General features: G+C 44.4%; 1 protein-coding gene across 1 annotated transcript in view; it reads right to left on the bottom strand.

The window, feature by feature from the left end:
• The window catches only part of htr2aa (5-hydroxytryptamine (serotonin) receptor 2A, genome duplicate a), a 105,553-nt gene that overhangs the window by 19,783 nt on the left and 67,999 nt on the right, over nt 1–17,771 (bottom strand). The window contains exon 2 of the mRNA XM_026144172.1: nt 13,114–13,314. Coding sequence (XP_025999957.1) covers nt 13,114–13,314 — 201 coding nt within the window. The remainder of the gene's footprint in view (nt 1–13,113; nt 13,315–17,771) is intronic.

Here is a 17,771-nt window from a genome sequence, read left to right as displayed (position 1 = left end):
TTAATTAAGCAAAGCTTGGTACCAGTGAACTGTGTGGACTATAGTCGACAAGAAGAAGTGTTATGTGTGCATGGTGACAAACATCCCTACCCAAAGGTGGAAATAACAGTGACTATTAATGACCAGCCATATTTATTGTCTGTTGGGGTGGTACAGAATTTGCCGGTAGAGGTTATTCTGGGGATGGATGTGCCTGTGCTTATGGATTTGTTGCAAGAAAAAGAAGAGCGGGACACAGAGACAAAAGGGAGGGAAACGGGGAATGTTCAAATGAAGGTGTTAGGCCCAGTGGTCACTAGGGCCCAGGCGAAGGCGGGATGCCAACCCCTGCCAGACTTGGACAGTAGTCTGTGCGAGGGTGGCACGAAAGGGCCGAGAAAATCTCGTCGCCAACGCCGCTTTGAGAAGCAGCTATGGTCCCAGGGACCGGGCAATAAGAACATGAAATGGGATGTACCTGAAAATATTTCTGTGTTGCAAAGGGAGGATGAGACGTTGGAAGTGTTGTTTGCTAATGTGCCTGAAGGGGGAACAGGGAAATGGGGAGGAAAAGAGAAGTTTGTGGTTGAGAAAAATGTGTTGTATGCAGTTGATGGGGACCACCAGCGGCTTGTGATCCCTGCTAGTTGTAGACCTCTCATTCTGCATTTAGCTCATACCCTCCCCTGGGCAGGCCATTTGGGTCGCCAAAAAACCTATTTACGGGTTAGTACGCGTTTCTTTTGGCCGTCAATGTATACGGATGTACAGAAGTACTGTCGTGCATGCCCTGTGTGTCAGAAAACTTGCCCAGCGCGCAAATCGGATCGGGCTCTGCTACAACCCTTGCCGGTCATCTCTATCCCCTTCCGTAGGGTAGCTATGGACATTGTGGGTCCGTTAGTAAAAAGTGGTCGGGGTTATCAGTACATATTGGTGGTGTGTGATTACGCGACCCGTTTCCCAGAGGCGTTTCCGTTGCGAGCGATCACAGCCCCTAATGTTCTGCGCGCACTGATACAGTTGTTTTCTCGGGTGGGGATACCTGATGAGATTTTGACCGACCAAGGGACTAACTTTACGTCGAAGTTAATGCAGCTCTTCCACACTCAGTTAGGCGTTTCGGCCATCAAGACGTCACCGTACCATCCACAGACAGATGGGTTGGTGGAGAGGTTTAATCAGACTCTCAAACGGATGTTACAGAAGTTTGTGTCAGACACGGGAAAAGATTGGGACCAGTGGTTACCCTTTCTTTTGTTCGCGTATAGAGAGGTTCCACAGGCGTCCACGGGGTTCTCCCCCTTTGAGTTACTGTATGGGTGGGAGGTACAGGGGCCGCTTGATCTCGTTCGAAAGGGGTGGGAGTCTTCGACCGTGGCTCCAAATGAGAAAGGGGTGGTGCAGTTTGTGCTGGAGATGAGAGAGCGGTTGGAGCGGTACCAGGCCGAGGCCGAAGCCAATCTGCGGGATGCTCAACGAAGCCAGAAGATCTGGTATGACCAACAGGCCCGGCAACGTGAGTTTCAGCCCGGACAAAAGGTGCTGTTACTTCTCCCTTCTTCCAACAGTAAACTGCTGGCGAAATGGCAAGGGCCCTATATCGTGCTTCGCCGAATGGGACCAGTGACGTATGAGATCCATCATCCGGGAAAAAAGAAACCGAAACAAACCTACCATGTGAACCTCCTGAAGGAATGGGTGGAGCAGCCCCGTCCGGCTCCGAGGGAGGCACTGATGGCCAGGGTGGTGCACGGAGGAGGACAGAGTGAACCTGAGCAGGCTACGGATTCAAGGTCTCCGGTATTGACTCATCTGACCTCACAGCAGGCTGCGGAGCTACTGAAAATTCTGCAGGAGACGCCTTCGCTGTGTTCCGTTAACCCAGGTCGGACTACCTTGGTTGAACACGTGATCCGGCTAAAAGAGGGACAGCCCATCCGGCAACGGCCCTATCGGGTTCCGCAACACTTGGTGGAGAAGCTGCGACAGGAGGTGGAGAAGATGCTGGAGCTTGGAGTGATCGAGCCGTCCTGCTCCGAATGGTGCAGCCCGGTGGTCATTATCTTCAAAAAGGATGGCTCTTTACGCATCTGCATCGACTTTCGAAAGCTAAATGCCATCTCCGAGTTTGATGCGTACCCCATGCCGCGAATTGAGGATTTACTGGAGAAGATTGGGGCTGCCCAGTATATCACCACTTTGGACTTGTGCAAAGGCTACTGGCAGGTGCCACTGGAGGAGACGTCGAGGCCGTACACTGCTTTCAGGACCCCTGCCGGGCTCTTCCAGTTTACCGTGATGCCCTTTGGCCTACATGGGGCACCGGCTACCTTCCAAAGGCTGATGGACAAGTTGTTACAGGGCTGTGACGGTTATAGCGCCGCCTACCTGGATGATGTCGTCATCTTCAGCCACACGTGGGAGGAGCATATGCAGCATTTGTCGGAGGTCTTGGGAAGAATTCATAAGGCCGGGCTGACTCTGAACCCCTCGAAGTGTGAATGGGCGCGGCAGGAGACTCGCTACTTGGGTTACCAGGTGGGACGAGGAGAGGTGCGACCGCAGCTGGATAAGGTGGAAGCTATCCAGAATTGTCCTCGGCCTCGCACCAAGAAGGAGGTGCGGGCTTTCCTGGGACTGGTTGGTTGGTACCGAAGGTTTGTGCCCCAGTTTGCAACAATGGCGGCGCCGCTGACGACATTACTGGGGAAGAACCAACGAAATCCGGTCATATGGACCGCAGCATGTGAACAGGCGTTCCAGGGACTGAAAACATGCCTGTGTTCGACCCCCGTGCTCTGGAGTCCGGACTTTAAGAAGCAGTTTTTGGTCCAGGTGGATGCCTCCAAGAGCGGCCTGGGAGCCGTGTTGGTTCAAGGGGACCCGGGCGAGGAGCACCCGATCCTATATCTGAGCCGCAAGCTGCTGCCGCGGGAGACCAATTACTCGACGGTGGAGAAGGAGGCTCTGGCGATTAAGTGGGCGCTGGAGAAACTCCGGTATTACTTACTGGGAAGAGAGTTTGTGTTGGAGACTGATCATCGGGCGCTTACCTGGATCCAGTCCATGAAGGATCATAATAGCCGACTTACACGCTGGTACCTCTCACTGCAACCTTTCAGGTTCGCCATCCGGCACAGACCAGGTACACTCAATGTGGTGGCGGATTACCTCTCTAGGTTGCCGCACATCGCCAACCTCCGGGGGGAAGGGGATGATGTGACGGAGTGACCCGTCTCAAGGCAGAGTCCGCTGAGTATGGCACCGCCACCATTAGATCGCCACCATTAGTTCGATTTGGCACCCGGGGCGGCGTATCTTTCTGACGACCGAGTAGAGGAATAAAAGGGGTGAGGAGCAAGTTGTGAGCCGCATCGGGGGTGGCTAGATTTTGGTTCCCACTTACTTGTTAAGGGCGTCGGTCGGGGAGACGTGCGGGGGGATCGCCAATCGTGCAGGGTGACGCAAGCCGATGGTATGGGGGTGTGGGGTTTAAATAATGAGTTCACGTGTGTCTGGACCGTCATGAGAATGGCCTCATTACGTGGGCCGTTAATGTGTATATGAAGTCGGGTAGACTTCCGGGAAATAGTTGAGAGCCTGTATCAATGTATATGTTTTGTGAGTGTATAATGAAAAAGAAATTCTGGGGGAGGGAGACGGGGATTAAAGTTAGAATAAAGAATTGGTGGTGACGCCAAGGGGGAGGGGTTACGGGATATAAGAGACGGCGAGCCGGATATGAAGGGGAGTGTGTTGTAACATACAGGCTGTGTAGCGCGGATCTCAGTTTTATGTCTTTGTAACCATCTTTTTATGCACTGGGGAGGCCGTTTCAAATAAAGTATCCACACTAATACCTTACCGACTACGCCTGTGTTTGTCCGGGAGAGGTCTGGAAGGGGACCCCGTGACAAGCACACTGCTGGTTTTATCCATTATATGCAGCGGTGCACTTTACCAGCACGTCACCACTCAGCAATTTAAAAAAATACCTTTAGCTTTTAGACTGATGTCGAACCTTCCAGTCAGCCAAATTTTTCAATATTTTTTCCCCTTTGTTTTACATTTTACAGTGTGGAAGAATAATGAAGACCAAAATAAGAAAAAAAAAAGAAATAACTCCAACACATCTGGAAAGTTTTTAACAACTTTGAAAGTTTAAAGTGCAGTTGCAAAGACCATCAAACACTGTGATGAAACTCTCACATGAGGATGGCCCCAAGAAAGAGCAAGAGTTCCCTCTGCTGCAGGGGATTAATGCTTCCCAGAGTCCCAGGAGCAGATTATATTAACTATTTAGAGACATTAACCTGTTAACATCCACGTTCTATGGACTTTCCAGGAACGTGTTCTAGCTCCTGTAATGATTCTTGATTAGCATGTGCTGAAAATGCAGCTTTGGCATAATTCCTCTTAGAGTCCTGTAGGTAACCTGATGGGTGTCCATTAATACTCTCAATTGCTTTGTCAACAAGGAGCGAAGGAGAGAGCCCTCCAACCACAGGGCAAACAAAGAGACGTAGAGCCACAAACTCTCCCATCTACACCCTTCAGGCTTGCTTTTGGACTGTTGGACTGTTGAGATAAACTTTGAATATACTATATTTATTGGAGATAATGTATTGGAATTTCAGGAGCAGGACCACGCCTCCAAACACGCTCCTTCGGGTTGTCATCTAAATAGGTTCCCCCACCCTCCCTCCCTCCTTGTTCTCTATTCTTTAACTTCTTCACTTCTATTTAGTACACGGGGATCTGCCAGGCCCAGGAACCATCACCAGTCTCCTTCGATGCCTTCCCCAAACCGCAGCTCAATTCATGTCAAAGCATTCACTTTTACCTACTAAAACGCTGTCAAACCTAAAATAAGGACGTGGGCCCAGCTAGTGAAATTACACTCTGGTGCTACCAACACAATGGGTAGTTATTCCTGTTATACTTTGAGGTCTGCTGCCTGGGGTGCATGGCATATTGTAAGTCTTGTTTTGAGTCTGTGCATTCACAAAAAACAGGAAGGCACTCAAACGTTGGCGTGGACTCTTGCGCTCATGGTCTGATGATGAACTTTATGTTAGTTGGACCGAAGCAGACCTTAGCATGTGGACAAAAGTATAATTAAAGCTTTAGCCAGTGCACCTGGGGGGCACCAACACGGGAAAAGGAGAAAAGTCCACACAAAAAGACCCCGGGTGACCAGTAAATTTAACCCATGCAACAGTGCTAACCACCATCATGCTCACTGGTGGATGTTAAGATATTAAGTAAGAGGTAAACTGTTTTAGCCAGGAAATACAACTAATGGAAATAACCAGCGGCCTGAAGAGATGTGAGGTGATAGTTTAAATGAGGATGTTTGGAAAGACAAGTTTGTTCTCCAGCTAAAACTAATCACGGGCAGAACTGTTCCTGCATGCGTGAAATAACCGAGAGTAATGAAGAAAAGTTCTCAGCCGAACGTTAACCAGTGCAGGTTGCATCACCAAAACAAACTTTAATGTCTGTGAGTCATGTAGCCCCTCAAGGCTGGAGGACAGAAAACATGTCTCCTGTCAGAAACCAAGCACAAGAGACGCTTTCGGGAAACAGTGTGGAAATGAAACTGAGCAGGACAGGTGAAATGATCAAAATCAGAAAAAAGCTCCTGGGCACAGATGTGAAAAAGCCCTCCCACTCTCCCCTCATAGACACGAGACACTGAGATGTGTTGTGAATCTCTTTGTGGCTGATTTGTCACTCATTCTTTCATTTTGATTGATCTCTCTGGTCATTTTGCACATATTTGTTTTCATTCTTTTCCCCTTTTCCTGGTCGTGTCGAGTCTCTCAGTCATGTCTTTTTGTGGTTACTTTACATCTGTGTGTATTATCCTTTTAGCTTTCAGTTTAACCTCTTTCTCGTTAGTAGTGGCTCTTTCTTTGAACCCCTTTCTGATTTTTCAGGGTGATTTTAAAGTCATTCTCTATGCGTTTCTGTTGAGTTCACACCTCAGTTTTTTGGTTACATTTGTTTTTAGTTGTTTGTGTGTCTGTGGTCTTTTTTGCATCTTGTGTTCACACTGTATCTGTTTTGTAAATTGTATCTGTTTTGTAAATATATCTGTCCATTTTAAGTAGATTTAGTCCTTTATTTAGGTTTTTTCTGCTGTAATGTTTCACTTAAATTGTCATTTTATGGTATTTTTCTGCATGCATGTTCATACAGTGATGTCGCACACACACAGTCACACAACAAAGAATGTGAATATGTGGACAAAGTCTTCATTAGTGGACAATCAGGTGTGCCTCCTTAGCAACATTTGTACACTGCTTCTTTGTTTTACTTTTTTTTTTTTAAATAGCAGAATTTCTTTTTAGCAATTAGGCTTTTTTTCTTCTTCTTTGGTTGGTTTTGTGTTTTTGCATTATTTGGCATTTGTTATTACTGAGTTACATTGTGCTACTAAATTACACTGACAATGTGTAGGCTTAAGAAAAATGAATAATATACACAAAATAACTACTGGAGAGATGCAGCACAGGAAGAAGAGTGGGCCATCCACTAATTAACCGGTCAACATCTACTTAGCTTTTCCTTTTCAAACCGAGCTACTGAGCTTCAGTCAGCTGATTTTAATTAATGTGCAGCGAGGTGAAAACTGGTGGTGCATCTACAATTTCTGAGTAGTGGAGATATGAACATTTATTTTATTTTTATTGCAATAAAACACACACATGCGCTCAGTCAATCAGCTCACACTAATGGCTGATTGTAAGCAGAGTCATGTGTGGTATCAGATTAGAAAAGGACATCAGTGGTATTGCACATCACTACCATTAAATGTATAACAGCACACTTATAGCAGTCAAACTTAACTCCACCTGAAACTGGATCTTATGGAAATTACGTACCTGCGTCAGTTTATTTGGACTATACAGTAAATGATGAGTGAATCTTAGCTTTCGTGCTGTGGAGCTGGGCTAGGATGGAAGGCTAAATTATTAGTCAGCTACTGTTGCATGAGTCAGTCATTAGCAGCCACGGTGCAGAAGGACAGAGTTAATGAAGTGGAGCCAACAGGATGCAAACTTGGAACTCAGGGTCATTCGGGAGTTCGGAGGCATTAGGGGAGGCTGACAGCTCTAAATAAATCAGTGTCTTTGCTTTTGGTCAATAAAGTTTGGAGACAATATAATGACTGGACAAAATGTTATTTGGTTTAATGGACAAAGCATTTGGAGGGAAGTTATCTCTTGTTTCAGTTTTCCAATAAATAAATGTTTTTTTATGGTTGTTTTTGCTTCTTTAATTCTTTTCTCCACCCCACCTCCTTCATCAAATGTGAAGGCTGCTATTGAATTCATTCATTCACAATCATTTCTTTGAACTGTTTAATTTGACTCATTATGATGGTCCTGTCATAGCAACAGACTTTGTCAATTTATTATAATTTCAGCGCTGAATTGTGTATTTCTCAACAACACACTGTAACAATATTAAATTGTTGTAATCCACCTTTTCCCGTCTTACAGCTCTTATTGCCTCCTCAGCCATCAAAGGAAGGACGTTCACTCCTTTGAACTCCTTTCTCATTTTTTCTTTATCTGTAAATGTTGTGAGGCCTTTAAGACCTTTAGATTTGCTATTATACAAACAACTGTGGCTAGTTTCTTCCACCGAAATAAATCACTTCTTGAATTTGATTGCAACTACTTGACCAACAATGAATCAAACTTCAAGGAAGGTTCTTTTATAGATGAGCATAAAGGTGTACAGATTCCCTTTAGATCGCTTCGCTAGCCTTGAAACAAATATCTGGACACCTAAGCCTTATTTGAAAATGTACAAATGTCAAATCAAATGTATTTGAATAAAAGGCAGCAAAAAGTTACAAAAAGGAAGTTTGTCAGATTTTAAATCACACTCAACAGTAGCTTTTAGGATCACAGTTACAGTTTTGTTTTATCCTTTAGCTAGCAGGAGTGCTTTTATCACCTGGGCCTGGAAGCATCAGTACCCTTCAGTTCATCCGCACTACAGCATCAAGAAACTGACGTCTTTCATCATAGAATCCCATAGGATGCTTTTATGATGCTTTGGCTTGCATGCACTTTTCTTTTAACGTCTCTCCACTGATTTGTCTTCGTGTTTAGGTTTAGGTCATGACACAATCATCGGCTTGTGCCTGTTGAGTTAGTGCTTATCATTTACTTTGTATATCTTCACCTTTTTTTCCCCGAAGTTCCAGAGTCCAAATTTGTGGCCTCTCCAAGCTGCATGTTTAACCATCCAGAGCAGCATCTTTGAAATCATCTGAAAGACCTGATTAATTCATATTAAGGCTGTTAAGGAGTTAACTATTAAGGAGTTAACTACAGGAAATGTCTTTATGTCTTTTAATGCCAAATGTCTTTTAGACACCATGCCAGTTAAAGTGTTCAAGGATACTGAAGCACTAATTAACACACCTACATTAGATCTGACCTTTATTGAATGGCTATGCACCAGTCTTTTTAAGCTGCTGATTGAAGTTGATTAGAAACCCTTCTACTGATCCAGGCGATGTAACAAACTGCAGACCTGGGACCAAACTAGCGTTCATAATCCTTCAAACTATGTAACTATGTTTTTATTTGAAAGATTCACAGAAACAGCACTGGGGAAAGTCTACTGGTGGTGGTGGTCAGAGGGCCCGGTGGCGCCTGTGTCCGGCAGCCTCGCCTCTGTCAGTGCACCCCAGGGCAGCTGTGGCTACAATGTAGCTTGCTATCGCCAGTGTGTGAATGTGTGTGTGAATGGGTGAATGACTGAATGTAGTGTGAAGCGCTTTGGGGTCCTATGGACTAGAAAAGCGCTATACAAATGCAGGCCATTTACCTTTACCTCTACCATTAGAAAGTCTAATGTCTTTCACGCTGATGCTTGTATTGTGCTTATTTGAGGCTGAGATGCTTCATTAAAGCTCATCGAGATCTTTCCTCTTACCTTTTTTTGTTTAACTGTGTGTTGAAGATTGGACTGATGTGTTTGTATGTCACATTTCTTTGTGGATGTTGTGTTTACTGACAGTAGTATTTTGAGGAAAAAAGATCTTATCAGTGATTTTTGCTGCATCTGTCACAGCTACAAGGTCAGAAAATGGTCAGAGCTAACCTGACAGTTTCTCCAGTTGATGAAATATTAAAATTATATTGTCTAAATCGTCCCTGTATTTAAAGAACATAATGTGTGAGTAATTTCCATTTTCATAACTAACATAGAAGCACAAGAGGGTAACACAGGTCGGACATTATTTTCTTTTAACTAAGCACCATGCTGATTTCTAATCTTGATTTTTAGACTTAATCATTATTACATTCACAATCAGAATTTCTTTCAGGGAAAACTTTTTTCACTGGTTTGTTTCGGTGTTGCAGTTCTTACCCTCCCTAAAGGTCCAAACTCACTCACGGATTAATTTGGCTGCAGCCAACATAATGAATTTATTATAATTGAGTTCATTTAGTAAACAAGGTCAATGAGATGCAAACGTTGCAAAAGGTTTCTGTAAGTAACTCTGTGAAAACGTCACTAACTCTTTGGGATCTTCTGGTTCTTCTTGTTCTGATCACCCCAAAGTATTGGCAATCAGTAGGACTGGCACTGAGCAGTGCTGATTTTCTAACCCTGGAATATTTCTAACATTTTGAGTTATTTTCCAGTGTTAGAAAATCAGCACTGCTCAGTGTTAGCCATTGTTAATCTTCAAAACTGACTAGGTTACTTTTAAACATATAACACTGTCAAAAGTGTTAATTTAACACTCAACAGTGTTGTATTTAACACTCAGAGGTGTGGACCCATATAGACACTCTCCAGTGTTAAATTAACACTGGAGATTTTGCTGTGAGGGACAGAAAAACTGAAGCAGAAAAAGTGCAAACTTCACCAACATCTGATGATATTTTTGCACACTGCCAGTTACATGCAATCACGTGAAGCTGAGATCTTTGATTTCATCTTTAATGTTTCTTGTTTTTCTTAGTAAATAATTAAAGCTAATATGCACTCCCATCCAACCACCACTATGGTTGCAGGTCTTTGACTACGGTCCCATCATTACATTTCCTGCTCATCTATGTCCATTGAACTGAACAGCTGGAGACCAGCCAGACTAGCAGAAACCAATTATCAAGACTTGATTGTTCCCCGTCCTTTCCAAAAAATTATATGAAGCCATAAACGTCTTGTGGAAAATTGCATCTTATGAGGAGCTGGCTGCAATGCTTTTGATGAATAGGATTGTACTCTTTTTATTCCTCTTCACTATATTCTCTCTTAGGTAACTTCGGTTTAACTGTTTATGAACTCAGAGAACTTTAATTTCTGCTGTTTTATCCAAGTAAATCATAGCAAAAAGAATCCTGGCCTTTATTAGAGATCCGATATTTACAAAGAGCACATGTCAAATAAAATACAGCACTGATGTACTGCCTCAACCCTTGTGTCAAATCAAACACCAAATTGTCCTCTAAGTTTAGTTTACATGATGAGTTCAACAGTAAATTATTGAAAAATTAGCAAATATTTGAGTGAATATTTAATTTTTTATGTAAATCTGGTGAAGACAGTGTTGTTAATATATAGTATAGTCACATGATAAAGAAATCACATATTTTCTAGACTTATGGGCAGCAACAGTTGCTTCTCTAAGGTTGGTGATGTATTTCCTCTTTGACATTGTTTTAACAGCGAAAACTATATTTTTATAGATGTGCTCATATTTGCTGATGATCAGTTAATCCAGTAATTTGATTAGCAGGACATGGCTGCTACTTACCTTGTTATTTCCTGTGGAAGTAGTAAGGATGGAATTCGTTTTTCAAACATTGCTTCTGCATTTTGACTTCATTTTTGGTCAATAAAAAAAGACCTTCTTGCTTTGCTGTTCATTTTTATGTAAGTAGTTTTAAGACCTGCTAAATATACGGTCATTTTTATGATGCTCTTGCACATAACATCTTAGAATTAAGAGAGGCAACATTTTACATGTACATGGCTACATTTTTACAGAGACTTCTTTTAATTTCAGCAGCATAAACAATAAAGTAAAAGAATCCTGAACTGAAATAATAGATGTAAAATATGTAGACCAAGGCTTCTGCGAGTGATTTAGGTTTGGTGTAGTTCCACTGTTTTAAAACCTCAGTGTACTGACTTATTCCCATTACTGTTTCGACAGTGTGGCTGGGAAACTTTGGGGGAAATGGCTCTTAGCCTCAAGAAGCACATTATCCTCATTTCACCTTTTCTATACTTTAATGAAGTCAATAAAAGTGACTCCTTGTATGAATGCTGCTTTAGGCAAGCCACACAAGACTGCTAGCCCACAGTCTATGAAAACAGAATAAGATACAAAGTGAACTTAAATGTTCAATTAATTGCCTTTGAAATCAAGCACAAAGCAGAGGTTTCAAAAACCCTCTCTCGCTCTGACAGGAGCCGGGCCTGAATCCTCTGTAGATACTGGTAAGGACCACACCTTGATGACCTAGTAGATGGCTATATACATGGTTAGACCCCAGTCATATAAAGAGGCCAACTACCAGTTGGAAAGGAAAAGTGTAAATTCTACAATGCAAGTAGTTGCTGTCAGTCCCTAATGAGAAACTGGTTACAAAGAAATACACAGTGTTGCATTGACAACCTCTTTGCAATCAATTTGGTCTGTAGCAGGTTGCCGTGGTTGCCAGTAGTTTTTGTGTTTCCCTGCAAACACTAACAAACTACCCAAGAGCTGTACTGAAACTGTGAAATGTGTGATGTAAATCAGAAACCATATGCCTTCAAAGTAAAAGATGTTCCTTTGCAAATGAGTTAATTGCAGACAAAATGTTTACTTGTAAACAGTCTCTCTTTCTTTATTGCATCACAGATTTTTTTTTAAGTTTCACTACAACTCAAAGAATGATTGGCAAGTGCATCTTTCATGCAAACTGAGAGTGAAAACTGCAATGTGCCAGCAACCAAAGCAACCATAAAGGGATGTTGGGTGCTTTCTGCTTTTCTTTAAACTTAGCAAGAGCCAGGAGCACCCAGCAGCTCCTCTTCAGGGAATACACATTTTTCTCTAGCAACTGGAGGCTGTCAGGGGGTCACATAGGCCTGTGTGACTGAGGCCTTATTGTACCTGGCAAGCTAGCATTACCCAGAATGATGTTTGGCAGCTTAAATTTACAAATTGGCAATCTTTAAATAATCTGTGTTTCACTAATTGTTGTGTCCCACAAGGTTTGCTCTTTGAGTTACTTATGGATTGTTAACTGGTGTCTTAACTCTATCACATACTTAGGACCATGAGTAAGAAGGGTCGCCTCTCTGTAAATGAGAAAATTTGAGCATCACGACCTTAAAGATCCGCTTAACATCTTTTCAGGTCTTAAGTACACATAAACAAACGTGATCCAAGATCTTTTCACATGACATGTCTTTTGTTTTGAATTTTATGCCGTGCTGCCATTTTTTACAGATTTTGCATTTCTCTGTCTGATGCTTAATACCTACAGTACAAGACAAGTTTTTCTATAAGAAACCTAAAAAAATAAACTATGGACACCTCCGGGTTTTGTTGACTTGCTTGAAAATGAGAGCCATAAAATCATAATGTAAGCATTATGACATGAAGGCTTTTTATTCACCGGGGAATAATCAATACTGGAGGAAATTAAAGGCTTTTCAAGCAGTGTTTCAGAAGAATGTGCTTTGATTTTTTGTGGTATTATTTGATTCATAACACTTTTCTGAACCATTTTATTTTTTGGTTAGATTTCAAAGTTGTATTCTCCCTGTTTTAAATCAATGTGAAGTGCAATATCCATTCTTGATCCACCTGCACTTCCAACATTTCTTGTCCATTCTCATTGCTTGTCGTAGCTTCTTCTGCCAAGACTCAAAATGTCCCACACTGTCATCCCATCATATCCTTGTTGCTCTGTTCACTGACATACTGCATGCTGCTACCAGTTGGTGTTTTCTCTCTGTTAGTGTTGAAGGCATCTCAAATTCAATCTAATGCAGCATTTTTGGCCTGTGAAGACTTCAGTATCCCACAATTTACTGACAGATATATAGACCGTAGATAGTTGGTGTTTAGGTCTGCATGTGTGTACTTACCCACTGAAATGGTCCACACTGCCATGATCTTGATGCGGGCCTTGGTGTGAGAATTGAAGCGGCTGTGGTGGATTGGGTTGCGTATGGCAATGTATCTATCCAGAGAAATGGCACAAAGGTGCATGATGGATGCTGTGGAGAACAGGACGTCCAGATAGATCCAGATGGGGCAAAGATCAGAGGGCAGGGGCCAACCGTAATCTGCAGAAGGGCAGAGAGTACATATTTGTTGAATCTGTGAAAATAGCTTTACCTGGATGAACAATGGTGCTTTAGTCTCAGTGTTCCGGATGATATCTTCCAAAAGGCAATTTCACTGCATTGTATCAACAGTGATGCATTTTAGTGCTGTGTGGTGTCAACATTACATCTTCTGCTACTTGACTGATAAATATCTTTCTTCAATTATTTAAAACTGCATTTTTCAGGTTTTCCCCGAAGTTAAGCTTTATTTACACCTGACTGATATTCACAGACTTAAAATTAAAATTCAGTAGAGACCATTTATTGAGAACATGCCACTTAAAAACGTGTTTCAAAATCACTCAGAAATGGTACTTTTTCAAATACTGATGTTTTTAAGCAACTTTCATTTAAAATCACTCTTGATCTTAACTGTCAGCGCTTGACCAATGAGGTGAATCCATGAATGAGTTTGGGTGCACAAAATTTGGAATTAACAAAATCACAGAGGAGAAAAACACTGTGCGAGCTGCTGAAAATGTTGAAAAATCTCTGCATAGCATTGTTTCTGGCAGGCCGTAGCCTGAAGCTTAGCCAGCAATCTTTGCAGATCAGTTGTTTTCAAAATCATCAGCTGATTGCTCTGCGGATACTCAGATGAACATCCTATTGGCAAATCTCACAAATCTCACAACCTGCTTCAGCCTGCATACAGTGGGAGCTGTCACTGTATGCAGGCTCATGCTCCTTCACAAAGCCACCTCCACCCTCATTTCTTCCATATCATGCTATTCATGTTCTTTCTCACTTAATTAAAGTCATGTCATTGTTACTGATAAGACAAATCTGCAGCTGCTCTCGCTGCCTTTTGACTTTGCACATTTGTGAGTGGCAGGCCAGGAAGGTCTCAGAACAGAGTCCCACTTCCAAACATAAATTATTGTCACTGAATAATAATCTTATTTTATTTACTCTGAAAGGTCCTCAGAGAACTGACATTAGAAGAGATCATGATATGAAATTAAACTATTTTTCTTGGATTATTATCAAACAAGAATCCAGGTTTAATTTTGTTATAAAATGTGTCTGAGCAGCAGTACAAAGTAACACTCAATAGAATGCTTATCCTTTTTCACAAAGACCATTGAAATTCCCACAAGAGCTTGCATTTAAGCTAGTGGAACAAAGCCTAACCTGGTCATGACCTCACTGTTTTACTTCTTCATGGCTCAATCCAGTTTAGAAATGTAGGTAGTTTAAACCTCAACTGCTGCATTGGAATCTTAAGAATAATATAGTATTGTAGTATGTGTAAAATGACCTCATGCTTGGGTATTTTTTTAGCAAGAAATATGCCCACAAGATACCTTAAAAGGTGGTATTTGTGCTTCTTGTTGATATATTTAATTTGCTGTCCCAAGTGAAGTAATGTTAATGCTTTACCAGTATGCTGCTTTGAAGAATTAGCTGAGCCTCAAAGTGAACGGTATGTTTGCATTCTCGTCTTTGCAAGCTTTATGTACTGTTTGAAAGAATCAGACCGAGGATAAAGGAGGCATTAAAATTTGTTTCCTACTGTATCATACAGGACTCAGAGACATGGGTGAGGAAATGGATTTTCTGCTTTTTAACACAGATTGGAGCCTGCTGATGTGGCTCGGGCATCTACACGGAAAGTATGGAACCATGGTGCATAACTGCAAGAACAAGAAAAAGCAGGAGGCATGACACCACAGAAGATGAAACATGAGGACTAACTGGAAAAATACTGTTACGGGGGTGATGAGTAAGAGAACCCAGACGCGGATCGCTCGTTAAGATTGAACAGTGTCTTTATTTACAGTGAAGCAAATCCAAAGTAATCCATAGTGCTAAGTCCCTTCCGTGCTCCCCTCGTGTGTCCATACGACTTTCGTGAACAGTGACGTCTCTCCTCTCGTATCTCCGTCTCACTCGTAGCCTGGAAAAAAGGCAAACAGATGCGGTTAGCCTCCCTCCGCTATCAAACGTTTGTCTAACACTCGCTGAATTCGAGTCACTACCCGGCTTGGTGGAATACTCCAGCGCTGTCTGTCACTCAGCCACACCATTAAATAGTTCTGTCACAATGGTGGATGATTGGCAGCAGCTGACGAGGAATCAGTTGCAGGTGGGACCACTCAGAGTGGCGGAACTTCCGGGTCGGACATCTCCCGTTGCTACGCAACCGCGTAACAACTACAACGGAGACAAAAACAGAGCGGGAGAACAAACACACACACACAGGTCGCCGGTCGGGGCACCGTCGAACCTGACAGTACCCCCCCTCTAATGGGAGCCTCCCGGCGACCCAGCAAACTTATCAGGGTGCCTGCGGCGGAAGTCTCTCACCATGGCAGCATCGAGAACCGCGGACCGCGGCACCCAAGAACGCTCTTCCGGACCGTACCCCTCCCAGTCCACCAAAAACTGAAAGCCCCTACCGCGGCGCCGGGCATCCAATATCCGTGATACGGAATACGCCGGCGAGCCGTCGATAATCCGGGCGGGTGGTGGGGGCCCGGAGGGCGGGCACAAAGGGCTGGTCCGGACAGGCCTCACCTGGGACACATGAAAGACATTGTAAATTCTCATGGAACGGGGAAGAGACAAACGTACAGTCACAGGATTCAACACGGCCAGGATGGGGAAGGGCCCGATAAAGCGTGGAGCCAGTTTCCTAGACTCGACCCTCAGAGGAACATATTTCGCAGACAGCCATACCTGTTGCCCGACCTGGTATGCAGGGGCCGGAGCACGGCGGCGATCCGCAAGTCTCTTGTTCTGCTCAGCGGTCCTCAAGAGGGCGGTCCGGGTGGCGCGCCATGCCCGCTGGCAGCACCGCAGGTGGTGCTGGACTGAAGGAACCGACAATTCCCCCTCCGACACAGAGAGAAGCGGGGGCTGATACCCCAGGGAGGCCTCAAACGGGGAAACCCTAGTAGCCGCCGACGTGCTAGCATTATGGGCATATTCGACCCACGCCAGTTGATCGCTCCATGATGACTGGTTCGAAGAGACCACACGACACAGCATCGCTTCGAGCTCTTGATTAGCCCGTTCCGCTTGCCCATTGGTTTGAGGGTGGAAGCCGGACGACAAGCTGGCCTGGGCCCCCAGTTCCTTACAAAACTCCTTCCACACTCGTGACGTGAATTGGGGACCCCGATCGGACACGATATCTTGGGGAACCCCATGGAGACGGAACACCTGCTGCGTGAGAATCTTGGCAGTATCCAGGGCCGAAGGGAGTTTCGGCAGAGCAACGAAATGAACAGCCTTTGAGAAGCGATCGATCACGGTCAAGATGACTGTGTGACCCGAGGAGGGGGGAAGACCGGTAACAAAGTCCAGTGCAATATGAGACCACGGGCGGCTGGGCACAGGCAACGGACGAAGGAGGCCAGCAGGGGGTGAACAGGAGACCTTGTTTCGGGCACAAACGGGGCAAGCGGCCACATACTCCCGAGCGTCCTTCCCTAGAGTCGGCCACCAAAACAAACGTTGCAGAAAGGCGATAGTGCGGTTTTTACCCGGGTGGCAGGCAAACTTGGCCGTATGGACCCAGTGAAGGACCTTACTTCGGACCGCCGCGGGAACAAACATCCTCCCATTGGGCCCAGTGCCCGGATCAGGTTCCGACCGCTGGGCAGCCTTAATAACCCGCTCTATGTCCCAGGTCAGAGCCCCCACGAAGCACGAGGATGGCAGAATGGGTCTCTCCTTCTCGTCTGGGTCGAGATCCGGGGAAAATTGGCGCGATAAAGCATCTGCTTTAAGATTGCGGGAGCCAGGTCTGTAAGAGATGGTCAAGTTAAACCGAGTGAAAAACAGAGCCCACCTGGCCTGCCGGGCATTCAGTCTTTTGGCCGCTTGGAGGTAGGTCAAGTTCTTGTGGTCTGTCCAGATAACCACCGGATGTTCGCTGCCTTCGAGCCAATGTCGCCACTCTTCAAGCGCCAACTTAATGGCGAGGAGCTCCCGGTCTCCAATGTCGTAATTGCACTCTGCAGGAGATAAGCGACGTGAGAAAAAGGCACATGGGTGTAATTTTGCATTCACTCGTTGGGATAGTATTGCCCCCACACCTGCGTCTGAAGCATCCACCTCCACAAAAAAAGGTTGACTGATGTCTGCCTGTACCAACACCGGAGCTGAGGAAAAGAGGTGCTTGAGTCTCACAAAAGCCCGTTCAGCGCCGGGAGACCACTGGAATGGCTGCTTAGGAGAGGTTAGGTTGGTGAGAGGCAGGGCGACCTGACTGAAATTGCGGATAAACCGTTGATAGAAGTTGGCAAATCCCAGAAACTTCTGCAGCTGCTTACGGTTCTTGGGTTCAGGCCATTCCACCACTGCCCTCACTTTGGCCGGATCTGCCCGCAGCCGTCCCTCCTCGATGATGAACCCCAAAAAGGAGACTGTCTGCACGTGAAACTCACACTTCTCTGCCTTTACAA

Source organism: Astatotilapia calliptera, chromosome 16 (genome assembly GCF_900246225.1).
Source record: "Astatotilapia calliptera chromosome 16, fAstCal1.2, whole genome shotgun sequence".
NCBI lineage: Eukaryota > Metazoa > Chordata > Actinopteri > Cichliformes > Cichlidae > Astatotilapia > Astatotilapia calliptera.
This window is presented reverse-complemented; position numbering and strand designations above follow the sequence as displayed.